The 20687-nt window shown below is 39.4% G+C and overlaps 1 protein-coding gene across 1 annotated transcript in view; it reads right to left on the reverse strand.

Moving 5' to 3' along the window:
- The window catches only part of LOC146642494 (gamma-aminobutyric acid receptor subunit gamma-3-like), a 174224-nt gene that overhangs the window by 12705 nt on the left and 140832 nt on the right, over positions 1-20687 (reverse strand). The window contains exon 8 of the mRNA XM_085398690.1: positions 14052-14204. Coding sequence (XP_085254816.1) covers positions 14052-14204 — 153 coding nt within the window. The remainder of the gene's footprint in view (positions 1-14051; positions 14205-20687) is intronic.

Raw genomic sequence — 20687 nt, forward strand, 5'->3', positions numbered from 1 at the left:
AGTCCACTTTTCTTTTAATGACAGTGATGAGTGATGGAAATGAGGCTGGAACGTTTGCATTAGCTTGACCCCTACAGCAAAAAAAAACTCACACTGAATTGAAGATGTGTAATAGCCATGTCGGGCAATAACTGCCAATCACCTGCTAAAAGCTTGTGCATAATCACCGTAACTGGAGAGCACGTTACTTTGGGAGGTAACCAAGCTCTTAAAAAATAGTAATAACAGCCATGTTCAGAATTGTATAATGGTTGTATTTAACTAATTGTGTTGATTTATTTTACGTAATAATATTCCTCACAGTAAAAATGTCAAAAAGTCCATCCAATTAAAAAAATGGGCAATTAGAGCAATCATTAAAAAAAAAAAAAAACTACAGCAAAACAAAAAGCCTATTCTATCTGACCTTCCAAGAGATTAACATCCACCATGGAATTCCAAAAACCTTCCTAACACCCTTTATTTGTCTTTCAGTCCTGTTAGCTATTTGCTATTTAAAAGACTACGAGGCCAACGTAATGTCTGTTCATTTCTATTACATTTGAGTTCTTCTGTCTACAAAGTAGATCTCAGTAAAATGCTGTGATTGTTGTCATTTTCGCAGTTACTGAAATACTCAGACAAGTCTCCAACCAACAATCTATTGGGATCTTCCCATACAACCATCTTTAGGGTTTTGCAGAAAATATCCAATGAGCTGCAGGCTTATTCATTCTCTGGCATCAGCATGTTTGTTGCTCAAACAGCTTTGAGCTGCATACAAAGCAGAAGTAACTAAAATAGTAAATGGACTAGTGCTTTTATAGCTCTTTTCTACTCTGAGCTGTCAGAACGGTTTTTACTTTATTCACCCAATCATGCTGATGCGAGTAACTCATCAAAACTCCACAGTGGGTGAAACCCACTGATGAGTGAAACCCACTGATCAAAGTCCACTGATCAATTATGTGGCACTGAATGCACATGTGCTGTATCAAGCATGCACCGGGACGAAGGAAAGACGGGTGGACTTCCTGGTGGAGCTTGCAAGACTGGGGAGAAAACACTGACTGGTCTGATGATTCTTTATTTCTGTTGTGACATTTTAAAGTAGGGTCCTAACATGAAGCATGGTTTCATCTGGAGTGTTGTTGCCAATCACGTCAATTCCTTCTCATATGTGCATTTTCTATTGGCTGCTTGCAACCTCACTAAAAATAATTTTCTCTCAGATTGGCTTCTGGAACATGACAATGAGTTCATCATACACAAATTACCACCACAGTTACCAGGTCTTAATCCCAAACAGCCATTTTGAGATGTGGCGGAACCAAAGATTTGTGCCGGATCTGACAAACTGCAAACCCATCATGTCATATGGGTATAAATCTGCTTTGTAAGTCTATGCCATGAAGACTTAAGGCATTTAAGATGGCAAAAAGGGTTCTAGCAAGGTGTACCTAATAACAAAAAGAGCTCTGAGTATATTTTCATTACAACAATTTAACTTTGCAGGAGTTACGTTTGCATTGATCAGTTACAGTGTTTCCAGTTCTCTGCTGAGATTTCCAGATCTTCATTCTTGTTGCGAAGGCTGATGAGCAGGATGCAAGAAGATTCTGAAATTCTGATAGGATGCCCTTTGTCATCATTATTTCCACAGCTGTTTGTGTGGATCTGTCTGGAGGTAACTTTTAACTGTGTGTTATTGTGTCATTAATGGCACCGTGGAGTAATTACTCCCCATGGTGTCTTAAGGGAGACCGCTGTGTTCGCTTGGCGACATGAAATCAATTCTTTTTAAGAGAGATGAGCCCAGTGACAGTAATGCCCACCGGGGGCATCGATATCGACTGCTGTGACACATACACATCATTGTCATGGGCTCGCCATTTTTCCCTCTCCCTCCCCTCTTTTCTTTCCACACCGCACCTCACCCTTCCTCTCCCCTCTCTCTTCTCGGTCTCTTTCATCCTCTTCTCTCCTACATGTCTGGTGGTGGTGGTGGTGTGTGGTGGTGGTGGTGGTGGTGGTGGTGGTGGTGGTGTGTGTGTGTGTGTGTGTGTGTGTGTGTGTGTGTGTGTGTGTGTGTGTGTGTGTGTGTGTGTGCCACTGTTTTTGCCTGTGGTTTCCATAGAGACGAGTTGCTCCCATCTATTTCCAGCTACCTCCTCTGGTCTAGTGCTCGTCTAGACTTTCCCTTCATCGCTGCTCATTAGATTTAAGTGCTCAACTAGGTAAATGAAAAACTCTTCTCCTCATACCTTAGATCCCACTATCTGATCAGATGCTGAAAACAGTACGATCTCAATAAAACGGCACGCGCTCTGGCAGTGCCTTTCCTCCCTTTCTTTTTTATTTGGCTGCTATTTCAAATCAAGGTCGCGGGTTGTCTTTGCATAGATTAATTCATTCTGGGGAAATTGGCGCTACATGATGCCATAGCAACTGGGTGATTCCTGAACCACACGGTGTCTCGCATCTACAAACGGAAAACAAAGTGCCGCCGCAAAGAAGTGAGAAAGCTCCAGTGCATATGCCTGTAGAAAGCAAATATGCCACTGACACATCAATGCGAGTGCAAAATAATCTCGGCGGTGTGATCACAGCAGCAAGAAAGAACAGATTTTCTGGTTTTGTTCATGAGGTTTCAAACACATGACAGCTGGTATAAAACTGTCATACATGTCTGGTTGGTACTGGCTGTTGCCACAATATGTTAACAAATGCCACACACTGACCTTTGTTTTGTGTCCAGGGGTAAGCCAGGTGGAACAGACCACAGCTTGGTGTGTCTATAAATAGTACAGAGAAGTACCAGTGGAGGATCAGTGGCCGGGTCACAGGACTGCATGAGTTTTCACTGTGACTGAGACTATAGAGCTTTCTCTCTTTGAACTGAAAAACTAAAAGATACTGAATTTTATTTGTTTTCTGGAAATAAACCTCAGCATTGTATTTATGAATCTTTCTTGATCAAAAGTTGTAAATGAAAGATGGATGTAGCCTCTCCTATTGGAATGCACACTTTGTCAGCGTTATGATTGCAGCCATGTGGTTTTTGTTGTTATTGGTTCTTGTTTCTTTGCTTACATTTAGTGCAACTGCATGATAGAATGGAGTGCAAATTTATCAGGTAATGCTAGGTTGGTTAGTGAGCTGAATTCATATAGTGTGCAATGCACTGCAAAAACTCAAAATCTTACCAAGTATATTTGTCTTATTTCTAGTCATAAATATCTCATTGCACTTAAAATGCGCAAAGAACCACTTCAATGGCGATAATTGAGGCAGTAGAAGAAATTACTGATACACTGGATAAAAATAAATATGCAGTTGGTATTTTTGTTGATCTCAAAAAGGCCTTCGACACAATCAATCACTCAATATTATTGGATAAATTGGAAAGATATGGTATTCGAGGGAAAGCTGGTAACTGGTTAAAAAGTTACCTAACGGGTCGGGAACAATATGTTAGCATAGGGCATTACCACTCAGAGAAACTTGGTATTACATGTGGTGTTCCCCAAGGGTCAGTGTTGGGACCAAAACTTTTCAATGTATACATAAATGATATTTTTGATGTTTCTCAAGTACTTAAACTCATACTGTTCGCAGATGACACCAACATATTTTTCAGTAGCGATGATTATACTGATCTTGTAATGACCGTAAACAGGGAGCTAAAATTTATAAAAAAAAAAAATGGATGGACATAAATAAATTATCATTAAATATAAATAAAACTAAAGCAATGTTTTTTGGTAATTTAAAATATAATGTAGAATTACCAATTATCATTGAAGGTGTACCAATTGATAATGTGAGTGAAAACAAATTTTTGGGAGTCGTAACTGATAACAAAATTTCATGGAAACCCCACGTCAGACACATAAAAACCAAAATTTCCAGAAGCCTCGCAGTTTTGAACAAAGTGAAACCATACCTTGATAAAGATGCACTTCGTACTCTGTACTGTACTCTGGTTCTTCCATATCTTACATATTGTGTGGAAGTGTGGGGAAACACATATAAAAATACAACTAATCCATTAGTCACAGTACAGAAACGAGCACTGCGTATTATTCACAAGGCTGGTTATCTAGATCATACTCACAAATTCTTTCTTCAGGCAAAGTTACTTAAATTCCAGGATCTGGTTAATTACAATACATCCATAATTTTGTATAAAGCTTTTACTAAACTTTTACCGGCAAATTTACAAACTAGATTTGAAATTCGAGAAAAGGTTTATAATGTGAGAGGCTTTGGAGAATTCAAATTACCCAGAACTCGAACAACCCGTAAAGGTTTTTGTGTGTCTGTATGTGGTGTGAAAATCTGGAACAGTCTGAGTTTACAATTGAAACAATGCAAATTAAATTTCTCTACAAACAGTTGGTCTGGTCACAGTATACTCAATGATGCTTTTAGTGTGCTCTGTAATGTCTGTTCTCTTACCATTGCTGGTATGGATTCCAAAAAAAAAAAAAAAAAAAAAAAAAAAAGTGTGCGTATGTATGTACATATATGTACATGTGTGTGTAGATATATATGTATGTATATGTATGTGTGTTTGTTACTTGTAGTTATTACTACCTGTTACCTGTGGTAATGCAATTTATAATTTATATATTCTGTATTCAGTTATGAAGGCTCTAATTGTTGTTTGCGAGCTGCCGTTTAGATGCTTGTATGTGCCCGGGGCTGTTGATGGGTCTGTATGCAATGATGGGCGTAGCTGCGGGAAGTTTGTTTTTTTTTGTTGATGAGTGAGTATAGGGGTGGGATTTAATAAGTTTTCTTCGTCCCACTCCTTTTTCAGGCAATTTTTGTTTTTTGTTTTGTGCATTTTATGTTCAATATAGGTATTTGTTGTGCCTGAAAATGAACAAATAAATGAAATGAAAATAAGACACAATCAGCTAAAGAGTAATATTTCATTAAGATATATGAACTTGTTTTAAGACAGTGAATCTTGAAAGTAGAAAGTTTTCACTTGTTCCATTGTCAGATTTTTCACTTATTTCAAGCAAAAATATCTTGTATTTAGAGAAAAAATCTGCCAACGGAACAAGTGAAAATTTTCTAGGTTCAAGATTAAAAGATTGATAAAAGATTTTGAGTTTTTGCAGTGTGCTAGTGTTAAATAAATGACTTGCACTGACCAAACTGAACCTATGCATACAGGTCCAGTTCAAAGACTCAAATTAACCAACGTGATGGCTAGCAGCCAGCTATAGGCTACAGCTGCCTGTCTTATCACACCTAATCTTAAGGCTAAACAAACTCCAAATGGATCAGTTGCAAAAATGTATATATGCTGAGGCTGTAAGCTTGATATTTATCTGACTGAAGCACTTAAGGCCCCCGATCAGCCTCTATGCCTCTGTGACTGAGACCTAAGCTTGTGAATTTATTGATCGAATCACTTTTGGAGCCAGCCTCAATTGTCCATCAGGGCTACTGCAGAGTCTCGACAGTTCTACCTTGGCTCAGTCTTTCAGCCCTTGAGGCTGTAGCTTGTATAACAGGCAATTTTGTTTTCCAGGATGATGCCATGATGGTGTTGTTGTTACTGAAGTCTTGAACTTGGCTTTTTCGTGATTGCCATCTCGTTGCTCTTCAACTGATAATCAAATTTGTGAAACAAATGATAACTCTTTCTGATATTTTTGCCTCAAAACCAGATTTGCATCCCATCATAAAGGCTGTTTGTATTCTATCGGTATATTTTCTTTTAAATAGCCAGAAATGCTACAAAAAGATTAGAGATCAAAGCCACCCCCCAAAAAACATATATGTGTTCTGACAAGTGAAATTGAAATTATGCAGTTGAAATAGTTGAAACGGATTAAAAGTTGGTATTGTTTACAAAATTCAGGGTGTTCATGATTTGAGCTATGCAGCACTCTGGCAGGCTTTCCACCGCATCAACACAAAGTACAATACAGTATATATAAGAGCTGACAGTCTGCTCGGTGAGAGCCTTGTTTGTTTATGGTAATTATGCTGATGTGTTCAAATTAATGTGCTGGTGATTGAGGTTAAAATGCTACACGCAGCAACTTCAATCTAATGTGATTAAAGGTGTTTCCCGCAGACTGAAGAGGCCTGACTTAAAGCCCCGACCCAGACGTGTAATCAGTCAAATGGCCCTACATGCCCTCTGACCAAGGAGACACTTGGGAGTAAATAGCCTGATGGGAGTCTACTCTCTACAATATATTTACTCAGCTGCGTATCTTCTGATGGTCAGATGACATTTAAGCAACTTTGGACACAAATAACTTCTTTAAATTTGTGTTACAATTACAATATAAGAATTAGCACAATCGTTATCTTATGGCTAACATTTTTGGCACTGTTGAAAAGGGAGCGTTTAAGAGTGCTTTTCAAAATTGAATATTGGAGATAAAGTAACTCAGAGTTTTAGAATATTTCCATTTGGATTTGAGTAAATTACTATTTGAACATTATACATCATGTGTACTAACCAAACACTTTGTTGTTTGGGTTTGAAGAGCATTTCTTGGGAAGAAAATGACAAGTGTCCAGAGTGGAGCTGTGGGTGCTAGAGACTGTCAAACTGAGAAAAACAATCAGTATCAGCTGGTTTAGCAAATGCCCCCAAATGACAAATGCTCCTCTTCAAGTGATAAGTTCTCTAGTGGCGTTATAAATTAAAAATCTTTTCTTTTGGAAGCAAAGGAGAAGTGACAGTCCTCAGATGGAGGAGATTGAGGTGGATGGATGATCCAACAAAACATTGGCAACACAAGAAATGTGCAATTCTAGTTTTCGATTCACAGACAGCACTTGAAAAATTTGGTAGTTTTTGTGTTTAAATGGGCCCTACCATAGTCACTGGGTCATCAGATCAGAAAACAGATTTACTTCAGTTACTGGATGACGAGCCTGTATTATATGCTCTACAGGGAGTGCTTAGCTGTACCCTTGTGGTTTGTGCCTTAAAGTGATCAGTACTGAACTTCTGTTACCGGAATGGACCTTAATGGACTGATTAGGATCTGGGGGAGTTAAAAATGACACGTTCTAGCTTTAAATTCAGAGGACTTATTGGGATAATGGTCACAACAGCCTTTATAAAAGCCACAGTTGAATTCCTAGAGAGTCTAACCCCCTCTGACAAAAGGGAAGCAATCACAATATTGCTTTTCTTTCTCATTAAAAAGCTACGAAAGTCTTGAATCAATGAATAAATGCCACTGTACCACCAGCTAGTGGTTGCATCTTCATCAATTTCCCAGCACCATCTAGTTTTTCTTCCATTTGAAGAGTCTTATTCAGACCACACTTGAACAATTCAATACAAAGTCTCTCATTGGCGTTTAGGCATGAACATGTGGGGATTGCAAAATGGTCCAAAAACCCTTGCAAGTAATGTGAGGCTTCATGGCTTTATTTACACTGAACAAAAATATAAACGCAACACTTTTGTTTTTGCTCCCATTCCCCATGGGATGGACGTAGAGACCTAAAATTCATTCCAGATACACAATATAACCATCCCTCCCAAACAGTGGTCACAAATCAGTCCAAATGTGTGGTAGTGGGCACATCTGCTATATTGAAATAATCCATCCCACCTCACAGGTGTGCCACATCAGGATGCTGATCTGACATCATGAGTAGTGCACAGGTGTACCTCAGACTGCCCACAACAAAAGGCCACCCTGGAATGTGCAGTTTTGTCTCACAGCAAAATGCCACAGATGCCACAAGCAATGAGGGAGCGTGCAACTGGCATGCTGACAGCAGGAATGTCAACCAGATCTGTCGCCCGTGCATTGAATGTTCATTTCTCAACCATAAGCCGTCTCCACAGGCGTTTCAGAGAATATGGCAGCACATCCAACCGGCCTCACAACCGCAGACCTCGTGTAACCACACCAGCCCAGGACCTCCACATCCAGCAGGTTCACCTCCAAGATCGTCTGAGACCAGCCACCCAGACAGCTGCTGGAACAATTGGTTTGCACAACCAAACAATTTCTGCACAAACTGTCAGAAACCGTCTCAGGGACGCTCAACTGCATGCCCGTCGTCCTCATCGGGGTCTTGACCTGACTCCAGCTCGTCGCCGTAACAGACTTGTGTGGGCAAATGCTCACATTCGATGGCGTCTGGCACGTTGGAGAGGTGTGCGCTTCACGGATGAATCATGGTTCACATTGTTCAGGGCAGATGGCAGCTGAGAATGTCCCAGTTCTTGCATGGCCAGCATACTCACCGGACATGTCACCCATTGAGCATGTTCGGGATGTGCTTGACCGGCGTATACGACAGCGTGTACCAGTTCCCACGAATATCCAACAACCTCGCACAGCCATTGAAGTGGAGTGGACCAACATTCCACAGGCCACAATTGACAATCTGATAGACTCCATGCGACGATGTGTTGCACTGCATGAGGCAAATGGTGGTCACACCAGATACTGACCGGTTCTGGGTCCCCAGACCCCCAATAGCGCAAAAAACTGCACATTCCAGGGTGGCCTTTTGTTGTGGGCAGTCTGAGGTACACCTGTGCACTACTCATGATGTCAGATCAGCATCCTGATGTGGCACACCTGTGAGGTGGGATGGATTATCTCAATATAGCAGACGTGCCCACTACCACACATTTGGACTGATTTGTGACCACTGTTTGGGAGGGATGGTTATATTGTGTATCTGGAATGACTTTTAGGTCTCTACGTCCATCCCATGGGGAATGGGAGCAAAAACAAAAGTGTTGCGTTTATATTTTTGTTCAGTGTAAAAAGCAGTAAAGCAATTTATAGCATGGCATTCATCCAAAACCATCATACTGTTAGCTTAAAAAATGAGTAAAATGCATTCAGGAGAAACAAAGAAACATAGTTTCTTCACCAAGTTAAAGTGTTCTTGCTAACAGGTCAGAGATTCAGCTCTGTTATGCTTGTAGTAGCTAATATAGCCTCGAGCAGAGATGAGGAGGCTACAGGAGGGCTGGTAGCTCTCTTCTTTCTTATTCCCTCCAGACTGTTTTCATTCTCAGTTTTGTTGTCTCCAGTCACAACTGATGCTTAAGGCAATTTATTAGGTTTTGCACAGTTTCCTCTGGAGACACGGGTCTTGTGTGTTCTACAAAAATGTTGCAAATCCTTTCTGAGACTTGGTGGTGAAGCGTCTCTTCAAAAGTACCTTACAATTCGGGCTATTATTTCTTTTGCTTTTAAATACTTCTTTTCACTGAGCTGCCCCCTATAAGATGGGTTAATGGCAGAAATCTTAAAACCTACGTACATACAATTAAAAGCAAAAATGGTAGAGTTTGGGGAAGACTCTGTTCTCTGTGGATCTCCTTGAAGTAAACTGGTGACACTAAGTGATACTCTGTATTTCTCTGGATAATGCTATGAAGCATGATGATGGATGTTACCAGTAGATTCAATTAATTCCAGCACCATGGTTCTTCTTCACACCCCCAAAGCTCTACAGTCTCAGCTTCTGCCTTGGGGTGGTTTTATTTCCCATCACCAACCCCCTGTATCTATGTCAAGATCCATTTGCGCTACAAAGATTGAGGTCTAATGGGAATCAGCCTGAGCTCAGCTCACTTACTTTTAGCTCGCTGGTGTCCACATATCCTGCTGAAGCAGTAATGTATGACTGAGAGCTCTTTGGAAAATCCACCTGGAACATGTTAACGGTTTGTCGAGGCACTTTCCCTTTAGCGGTTGGGTGGAGGGTCAGCAGGGGCAGTGGCATCCTCTGTATTTTTCTTGGACTCGAGTTTCTCTTCAATCCGACTTGATCCCACTCCGTCCAGCTGACATTTCTCCCTGCCTTTAAGTACCAAAGGCCATCACTTTGCTTTACACTTTTTTTCTGTTCCTCCCTTGTGTCCAGCTTTTCCTGCGCTTATCTCTCCTCTCCCCTTTCAGCTTTGGGATCAGGTCTCAGGCTGACTCTAAAACGGGGGCGTTGTACTAGAGGAGGAAGGCTAAATGACTTTCTGTTGTTGACCCGAAACTGGATGTTTATCAGGACTGGGGCTGCCTGCTTTTTCGCGCTACCTGTTGTGAGAGGGAGATCACAAGTCTGTCACTGCCTTTGGTCATGTAATACACTGCCACCCACACACTGTAAGCATTAAGTGACTTAGTTATGTCCTATGCAGGCTTAAAAAGGCAGGCTGACACAGGAGTGGAGAGTCAGACTGGCACACATACACTGTGAGGTGTGTGATTCACATTACAAAGCAGCTGTCATTGCAAAGTAGAAAAACCATAGTAGCTTTAGTCTTTATATGCTGGTTAAAAAAGGGGGAGGAATTAGTATAGAATAAAACCTGTCCAATATATCTCAGTTTAATAGATCTGAGGCTTATGGAAGATAAGAGAATTTGCTTTTGGAAGGAGCAACTCCTTTAGTGCTATAAACAAACTCAAAATAAACCTTCGAGTTGTTGTGTCTCTCTTGATCTCTTCACACTGTTTTGATGTTAAACTGTCATCGTGTCAACTTGCATCAGCCTACGAGCAAGAAGCAAGCTGGGCCGAACACATACTCTTGTCATCATCTGCTTTCATTAACAGCACAAGAAAAGAGCTTTCATTTGGCCCAGTGAAGCCAAAGCAATGATATTATATTATTGGTGGCGGCCTCATTGTTCAGAGAATTGTTTTCTTTGAGCTTGATAATGAATAGGGCGGGACAAAACTCCAGTAAAACTTAGATATTAACGCAGAGACCATCCAGATGACCTTCTGTAATATTGGCAGGCTGATGAAGGGCAGGAGGGACTGAGAGGAATTAAAGAACTTCAGAGTGGCGTGGATTGTCTCAACCCAAGTGACAGCTGGGGTGAAGGTGGCTAGAGGTTGGAGAAATAATCTTAAGTGTAGTTCTTGGGTCAAGCGAGAACATTTGTGTGAAAGAGGTTAATTAGAGTCTAGCTACCATCAAGTGTCACCAAAGTGCCATAAAGCAAGGCATTTGAAGCCAGCTGCTGCAGTGGAGATAACAGTATGATTTAGATATTTGGGGGTCTTACCTGGGGAAATTTGGGATAATTTGAGTGACCAACCAAAGTAAATCACGTAACAAAAGGCTTTATTTTCAACAGATGTCAACTAGATTGGAAGTGAATTGTTCCCCATGAATACCAGGATGACTTTCATGTAACCTTATAATAATGACGTTTTTTTTTCTTTTTTAAATAAAACTGAATCTCATGACATTTCCATTATCCCTTTTTGAAAGACTATATTATCATTGGCATCAAGATTTAAGGGCTAATGAGGAAAGTGCTAAGGACATGTTGCACTGAAGCTATGTGCTAAACAAATAAAGTAGCAGAAACTAGAAGATGTTACCTTTTATAATTCCATTTATGTATTGCTTATGCATTTGGATTTCTGTTAAAAGATTTCCTTTAAGGTCATAGGTAAAAATTCTATACAACAGGATAAATGTGACCCTAGCTCAGGGGTCGGCAACCCGCGGCTCTGGAGCCGCATACGGCTCTTTAGTCTTTATTTTGCGGCTCCGGGTGGTTTGGGAAAATAAATTAGAAGTATTTAGCTGAAGTGCATTTTATTTGTGTTTAGTTCTTTTTTTTTTAACTTGCAGTTCTAAATTGGAAGATTATTGTGATTTTGAAATATAAAAATAAAATTATATCTTATTATTTTTTCATCGCTCAAAATAAGCATCACACTCGCGGAAGCCGGTGTACCCGCCGAAACGCCGTGTATTTATCGAGACTTTCAACCCCAGTTAGGCCAATTATGGATCTTCGGATCCACATTACTGTATGTCAGCAGCTGTTCTCCACCGTGAACTATGTTACAAACAAACACCGCTCACGCCTCACAGATGACAGTTTACAGTCTTGCATAAAGATGAAAGCCCCGATTTACAGACGCTGTGCGCAGAGGTTCGGGACCAGAAGTCTCATTGTAAACATATCACGGCAGACCCGACGATGTTTAGATGAAAATGCTTTTCAGCATCTCTTTATTGACCACTTTTCATAAACGGTTGCTGTACGCATACAGCCGGCTGTAGCTTTTCAGCTCACAGCCCGACACACACCAACACAACAGCAGAGAGAGCACAGACTTTAAGGCAGCGAGGCGTGATTGTGGGTGCCGCTCAGGTGCATCCGACTCCCATGCTGCGGCACTGCAGACCACGCCCCGCCACACACATTAACCAGGTAAAATACATATTTAGGCAGAATTTTGTAAATATCTATTTTTCCTTTTTCAGCAGAATAGTGCAATTTTTTTCCAATTACTTTTTAAAAGCCAGGCCAAGGCTCCAAAAGCCCAAAGGTGATATAAGGGTGGCGGCTCACAACAGTTTTTGTTTGCTACATGGTTCATTTTAGTTCAGCTGGGTGTCTTTCCTTTTGTTATACTTCTTTAAGAGTTCAAAATGTGTTAATTACATAAATAAAATGTAATTTTCTCTGTAGCACTTCATGGATTTCATAAGCAACACACCTTAGTTGCTCTGTGGATTCTTTTAAAAAGCAGTTAAAAACGTTTCTGTTCAAACAAGCCTTTTGTTGATCTACGTATTTTATATTCTTTACATTATTTACATTTGATCTTTTACATTGTGTATAATTCTATTGATTGTATGGTTTATTTTAATATTTGTGTACAGCGCTTTGTGACTGCCTGTCTGTGAAAAGCGCTTAATAAATAAACTTTACTTACTTACTTTAGTTGTTCACACAAAGCACAAAGGTAAAAAAAACAATATATACAGCGTTATCTTCATTTTAGATGTCAAAAAGTATTTGCGGCTCCCAGTGGTTTTTTTTGCGTGGAAACTGTGTCCAAGTGGCTCTTTGGGTGTTAAAGGTTGCTGACCCCTGCCCTAGCTCCTCAACCCTATGCCTAAACCCCCGAGGACTAAATCACCATAGATAATAATTCCTAACCCTGATGCCATATTAAGGCAAAGTGTTTGATGTGTGTCAGTGGAATCATTATTTACTATATTCCATGCCAAAACCAATGCCAGAACTTGTGGGGAAACAAGTTAATTACAATTTTTACTAAGTGACATATTCTAACTTAGGGTTAGAGGGTCAACTGCAAAGATGAGTTGGACTTCAAAGTGTTAACCAGTTAATTTGGTACAGGGGGCACTGGCGCTTAATTGGATTTTCAGTGAGAAAATATAATACATGTAATGTATTTGTTTGTTGCTGGTGTCTGCTTTAACCAGTTATCTCTGTATGCTTATCTGTGTGCCATATATCATCTAGTATGCACCTAATATCAAATTGTTCCCTACTCTACATCAACATTTTAGGTGTTTATACTGTGATCAGCATTCAGACGCCACAATCATTATTTTTAAGCCAGTACGAGATGTCACGGACAGTTTAAATACATTTCTATGTCCCCAAAATTCAGCTTTTGCTATCTCTTTAAAAAGTCAGGACCTCAAAGAGAATTTAATCAAAGCTCAGTGAATATGAACATTGTTTGTCCGCGCAGCATGAGCTTGTAATGAGGCACCCACAGGGGGGAAATAGAAGTCCTAACTAAATAAAATTATGAAGCTATGAATGGATGGGGTGGTCATGAACTCATCAAACACTTACCTCGAGTTCCATCTTAAATTAGCAGCACCTTGCACAACATCATCATCCACAGGAAAGCAAATGAACTAATGATAGGCATGCAGCAGAGAGGAAAATAATTCAAAACAGTTGTCAAGTCATGCAAGGAGAAAGAATAACACTACAACAAAGTACAAAACGGAAACAAGCAAGCTGATGGGACATGAATTTTCATGATGGTTTAATGCACCTCTAAATTCCCACTGTCACGTACATATTCATTTGCAAATGACTAATATATTATGCCCATGCACACGTACTCAACAGTTTTGACTCCAAACGAATGCTAGGTGAATATATTCCGGTAATTTGAAAGATTTTACAGGTAACAACTGCAGTGACATAGATGAAGTGGCAATGGAGTTGGTATTTCATTCAAAAATAGATCCTTGGTATTGCTACCTAACTCAGATTGCAGAGAAATTGTGTAGCTTACCTAAAGCCGTCCTTGCAGGCGTGGCATCACTCTTGATCCAGAAGGAGACCCAGGAGAGAACCACAGTCAGGATGCAGGGGATGTAGGTCTGGATGGTGAAGTAGCCCATCCTCCTGCTGAGGTCGAAGTAAACGGTCATTAACACGTAGTCACCTGTTGAGGAAGGGAAAATGGAATGTGGAAACAACTGGCAAAAAAGTACAAATAATATAAGAAAGTCAGAAAAGATACTATCATGAAGTAATAATGCTGTCAAATCGAATAACACACAATAAATTTAAACTTTGCGTGTCAATACTTGTGCAGAAAAATGATGTATATTGTGAGAAAATGTCAACAAATTCTTTTGGAAACCACAGAATAAAGATCCATCTACAACTTCAGAATGTGGCTGAAAACTTCTACATTTTAAACGTTACTGTGATGTCAAAGAAAATTTATATTATAACCAGAAACTTCTAAAAGCTTGCTCTTTCTGCTTATTACTGCTTCCCAAAGTGTAGAAATGCAAAAAAGACTAAACAAGCTGCACAATAACTAAATCCATGACATTCTTTTGGGGATTTAACTTACTGTTAAATGAACAACATTGTGGAAATTGTGGTTAAATTGATAATACCAGTCAATAGAGACCGACACACAATGTAAGTACTTGTGGAAACTATTGCAAAAATAATAAAAGGGAAGCTTTGGAAGCTAGCCTGCACTGTGTGGCATGATTGCTGTAGAGTATTTTCATTGCTCTCAAAAGAAAGAAACCTTTGCTCATTTTTGCAGTTCTAAAATCCTCTTCAAGTTTTATAATACTGTAAGGTGACCCTGCTATTTTTTAGTTACACTTATATCCACTCACAAACTACCAATCTTCATCCCTGAGGATCCCGAGCAGCACACTGGCTCATATGTAATTAAAAAAGTCTGATGTCTAGCTGGAGGCTACATCATGCTGAGCTCTTAACTTCATCTCTGTCATCAAAACAAAGGATGGAAAAAGAATCTGAACATTAGACGGTATACTTTTTTCTGAACTTCATCAGAGCAGCAGTGACACTCACTAGATATTAAACAAAAGCAGAATTGTGCATGATGTGACAGAATGTAGGTGAAGCACTAACAAAAACAGCTACGGGTCAGTGAATGAAAACACCTCCCCAAAAAAGAGGAAAAAGAGATCTAAAGCATCTAAGGCTGTAAAGACCTACCACATATCTACAGACATAGGGATTGGGGCTCAGGATACAGATATATCCAGCCTGTATGTTGAAGTGTCTTTGGACAACATATTAAACCCCAGGTTGTCCTTAATCTATTCATTGAAATATGAATGTATGGTAAAGCACTTTGGCACAGAATAATGTGTTTGACTGGGCAAATGAGACTTGTACTGAAAGTCCTATATAGGTACCGTTCCACTTATCATTGTCTCTGGGCCAAATCTGGTTGGTCAGTCGTAACCTTTTTAGCCTAAAACCCTATACCCTTAATGATGAGTTATGACACACAATCTAATATCTCCATGTTTTTGTTGTTTCTACATTGTCAAAATCATGTTGGTCAAGGATCAGCATGGCAACTAACCAATGATGTTGTCTGAGGATTCAGTTATCATTAACCATGAAGATCAGTTAATGCTACTAAAAACTGTTGCTAGCAACCCGATATGAGTAACCTATGTTTGACTAACAGCAAAGCTAACTTGACAATGCATTTATTATATGCTATAAATTAATAAAGAAGACACTTGAAATGCTTACCAGTAAAGAGTTTTATATATAAAAAGGGCATATTTAAATTTTTCCTGCCACATTGCAAAGCTATGACATTCGATGATTGGTCGGTTGCAATGTTAATCCTGGACCAACATTATGATGATGATACACGTACAACACCAACACGAGGATATCACATACACCCGTTTGGACACCTCAGTATGAATCTGTAAAGATGTAGTTTGATGTTTTTCCATGGTTCTAATGGTTTTTCCAAGGGTACAGGTAGGGATCGCCCTCACAGACCTTTAATGCACATCTGTTTTGTTTTGTCATTTTGTTCTGGAAGCATGCCAAAATATGTTAGACACTGCTCAGATCAGAAAAGACAAACAAAGGTTACCTGCAGGAGGGTAAAGAGTTAACACGTTTTTTGCTCGCTGGAAATATCTTCAGTATGTTTAATTAAGACCATTTTTGTGCATCAAAGTGAAGTAAAACTTCACTGAAATTCATCAAAATTGGAATTTTTGAAGACATCGTTTAGGACATAAAAAAAAAATCCTTTTTAATTGGTTATAAAATTGCTCTCCACAAATTAATTCAGCACCTTTTTCCAGCTTTCTCCTGTCCTTGTCTTTTTTTTCCCACCCCGCTCTGTCTGTCCTTCATATTTAATCCAGCAAAGGACTCAAAGAGAGGAGCATAGAGAAGCTTAATGGAGCCCAGAAAATAGTAGGAAAAACTTCTCTCTCACGAACAAGTGTATAATGGCACTGTCATCGTGAAAAGAAGATAAATGAGAAGAGTGGCAGAATTTACTCCGCTACCTTTCTAATGGTCCCACTACTGTAGGATGCTTGTTTAGCAGCCAATAATTGACAGGAGTGGGGAGATATTGAGCTACAACTCTTGCTGAACAAAAGCCATTGTTCGGAAACTTTGACAAAGGTCTACATATCACCCGAGTATTATTTTGAATATTTCTGAAGACTGCCTTTTGATAATAGGAGCTATTCAGATGATGTCATTTTGAATAAAACATCTGAATAAGGCAACCTTTTGTCCTCTAACAGCTGAATTCATGCTTTAGATTCAACTGAAATGATCACTTTTACTGGGTGTTCAGTGAAGTAGGAGTGCGGTGATGCTGGTGGTACTGAGTAGGGGGGGATCGCTTACGTGATTACGAATGTGCTCAGGGGCAGAGAGATTGGCACAGCCCTGGCAAGGTTTTGCATTTTGTGATTTTTTTTTTTTAAGGCATACCAAATATGACCCTGAGGACCCCTCAGACATTGGAATACACCATTTACTGTCCAAGTGATATTTGTTGAAGCTAGGAATCTAAAATGCCCTTGAAAAGTGTTCAGTACTGGCACCACATTACTTATGCTGCATTCATTTTCTGGGGTCAGAAATTTACAAGTGGAAACTCCAGAGCTTGAAAAATAAAAAAATCCAAAACTCAGCAGCAATATGTGTTTCCATAAGTCATGACCTTAAAAATTACATCGCACTGTCTGATGTAGATACGGTTGCCTCTTGCAGTTCATCTTATATTCAAGATAACACAGACATCCATACGACCTTTATTTCAGGTCTTATTACATGACACTGACATCAGAATGTCAGTAAGAGATTTTTCAGTTTTCAGTCAGGCACACTCCTCTGATATGCTGAGACACCCTATGGAATTTTATTTCCCACTGTATCTCTTATAAGTCTGAAATTCCCAAATTCAGACATCCAAATGATGTTCTTTAGAAACACCCCATGTCAGAGTGATCTAGCCGTCCTAAAAGTTCCCTGGAAGGCCTTCAGTTGATTGAATATGCTGCAGCAAGAGTTCTGATGAGGACTAAAAAAAGAAAGGAAAATCCAAAGTCAAATTTAAAAGGTTTCACCTCTCATACAAGATCTTGTCTGATCAGGCCCATGTTATCTTAAAGACTTCATCGTTCCTTGTTATCCTAACAGAGCTCTTTACTTTAGACTGCAGGCTCACAGTGCTACTGGTTACTAGAGTTGGGAGGCAAAGCCTTCAGCTCTGGTGTTCCGTTGAACCAGCTCCCAGTTTGCATTCAGAAAACAGGACACTCTCCTATAAGATTAGGCTTAAAACTTTCCCTTTTGATAAATCTTATAGTTAGTGCTGGATCAAGAGTACCTGAACCCTTTCTTAGTTGTGTTGCAACAGGCCTAGGCTGCTGGGGGCTTCCCATGATGCTCTGAGTGTTTCTTCTTCATTCCCCTCTTTACACTCTCTAAGTATTGATGCACCACTCTGTATTTAATCTTTAGTTATTATTAATCTGGATCTCTTCCACAGTGTCACAACAGATGGCAGCCTGCTTCTGTAGGGGGTTTCTTCCTGTTGAGTTGAAGTTTCTCCTTTCCATTGTTGCCAAGTGCTTGCTCATAGGGGATTGTTTGATTGGTGGGATTTTTTATGTATTGCTGTAGGGTCTTTACCTTACAATATAATGCACCTTTAAGTGACTTCTGTTGTGATTTGGCACTATAAAAAAATTAATTGAATTTTTATATAATATATAGTTGAAGTAGATATCAATTGTCCTGCTCATTGACAGCCTTGGATATGTTTCACCTATTTCAAGTGAACATGCCTTCCCATCCAGTGTCCCTGACTGACATTAAAGAACAATTCACCACTCTACATGTAGGTCTTTTAAACATTGTGAATAAACCTCTGGTCTTTGATGAGAGAATGACGGGGGACAAGCACGTGAGGAACGCCATTGCTGGCTCTGCTCTCAGTGCCTTGAGATCAGTTACCATTTGCGTTTTGTGGGAAACCTAGCTAGCATTAGCACGTAAACAAGAACTCTCATTTATCATCTGCGCATGAGTTTTATCTCGCTAATCACCCCGAACCACATTTGCTAAAGACAAAACTTTTAATAACTCGTTTAACACTTCAGTAATGAAAGCTTTGATGACTGAGACCTAATGCAAATCATTTTGTGTTTTCAGTATTTTATTGCTACTTTTCCTAAAGCACCAGTTGTAAAAATAAATAAATAAATAATTAAAAAATCCTTCCCTACTTGTCATTGTCAGCTAATAGTTAATAGATAACTATGCTAGTATAGCTGCACTTAGTCAGACAAGAGCGCAGAGAGGTAAAGACATCCAGGAAGATCGTAGCAAGAGGCACAGCGGTATGTTTCAGTCTGGTCCAATTTGTCTTTTTAAAGACTAAAAGAAGTTTATATAAAACTTGTCAACTTTGTTAAGGAAAAAATCATGGTGCAACAAAGGAGTCAGAAAAGGCTCTCTTGGGGAAGCAGAAGGAAAGGTATCAAGCACATACTCAGCCTTATTGCTAAAATAGATACCTACTCCTACACCAGTTTCTGCTCAACTATTGTCATTGTCAAAGAGTAATGACATCTATGTGACCACTCAGCTGCCAAGTGAGCCGTTTTTCTTCAAGCTTACACTTAGAAAATCAATGTGAAAATTTCAAGAAGGGGCAGGAACCCTCCTTTTTTATGCGGGCGGTACCGCTCGTCACTTGACTGGATCAAACACTTCTGTTGACAAGTTATTAATACAAGCTGGTGGCAGCACACAATGTGGATGACGCTGGATATGAAGTGCTTGTACAGCAGCGGAAGAGGTGACAGCACTCATCCAGAATCTTTCCATCATTTGTTCAGTGCTCCGTACACACACGTGTGACAAATTTCCTCAAATTAATCATTTTGCCAACGTGCTGAAAGACTTTAAAATATCATCTCCTGCTTTACTCATCAAAAGTAACCTGTATGCATGTGTATAGTAATGTGTGGTGGTTGTGCCGGGCAGTGTGTAATTTTTGAGAAGACTGACTGATACCTCTAGCCACGGGCTTGATTCATCATGCTGATTCTAGTAGAAATAGGAAAGTGTTATACTTTGTAGTAGCTGTGGATTGAGGTGCAAATGAAACTGTATTTTAGAGTAAAATCACTGAATTCTTTATTATAATTATACATGCTGTTTATAAGTCCCTGTGGCCACGTAAGTGACACTAAATAGGCTTGCTCCCTATTCCTTTAGTCAGGAACTTCAAAATAACCAGTCAAATGACTTCCAGGAGGAGTCGCCCGAACATTTCAAACTCCAATTAACATGAATGTCTAATAGGATAAAATCAAGACATGTTCTCATGGATAGATGTTGATGAAAACTGCAACTTTGGTAGAACCACAAAGCCCTGACCGAGTAATTCTAATGTTTAAAAGACAGACATATTTTCCTTAAACATGTCTTCTTTTTTATGGCCACTAGATGACTACAACTGTCTCAAAAAAACAAGCTTTTGCACAAAAATAAGGCTCCCCAATATGTTTGAACTGTTCACTTTTGAAATGGAAGGCAAATTATGATTGTTAAAGGGCACTATAGAAACGACCACCTTTGTCTGAACATATGACCCAAGTCAAATGTCATAGAGTTTAGAGACGCTCTGTTCCTAATCAGCATTTAGTTATTAAAGTTGTTCAGATCTCAGTGAGATTTTAAAAGAGGTTTGTTTTCTTTCCATCTTTAATTGAGCTCTCCAGTTAGGACTAGTTATTTTTTAAAACTGCCAAATACTGCTTACTTTGTGACTGCATGGATCATGCGTGATCCAGATCACTGATATGTTGCATTTAACATTTAACATGATCGTAAAGTGTAGAAAGCCAGTTAATCAGTTCTGAAACATTGTAAAAATTAAGCTTAATCTAGTGTAAAGGTTCATTAGTGAGGCTAATCAAGAATATTTTTTGTTAGGTATTAGCTTTAAATCATGATAGCTGTGATAAGAATGCCCCACTGTAATCATTTAAAATAAATTAAAAAAAAACTAAAAAGCTAAGAGGTTGTATGAGTGCAGACTGCAGAAGCAATAAATATAGATAATGCCGTTTCA

The sequence above is a fragment of the Rhamphochromis longiceps genome, linkage group LG23, assembly GCF_057381845.1.
Source record: "Rhamphochromis longiceps isolate RC_006_pf linkage group LG23, R_longiceps_female_GT1.1, whole genome shotgun sequence".
In the NCBI taxonomy this organism is placed as follows: domain Eukaryota; kingdom Metazoa; phylum Chordata; class Actinopteri; order Cichliformes; family Cichlidae; genus Rhamphochromis; species Rhamphochromis longiceps.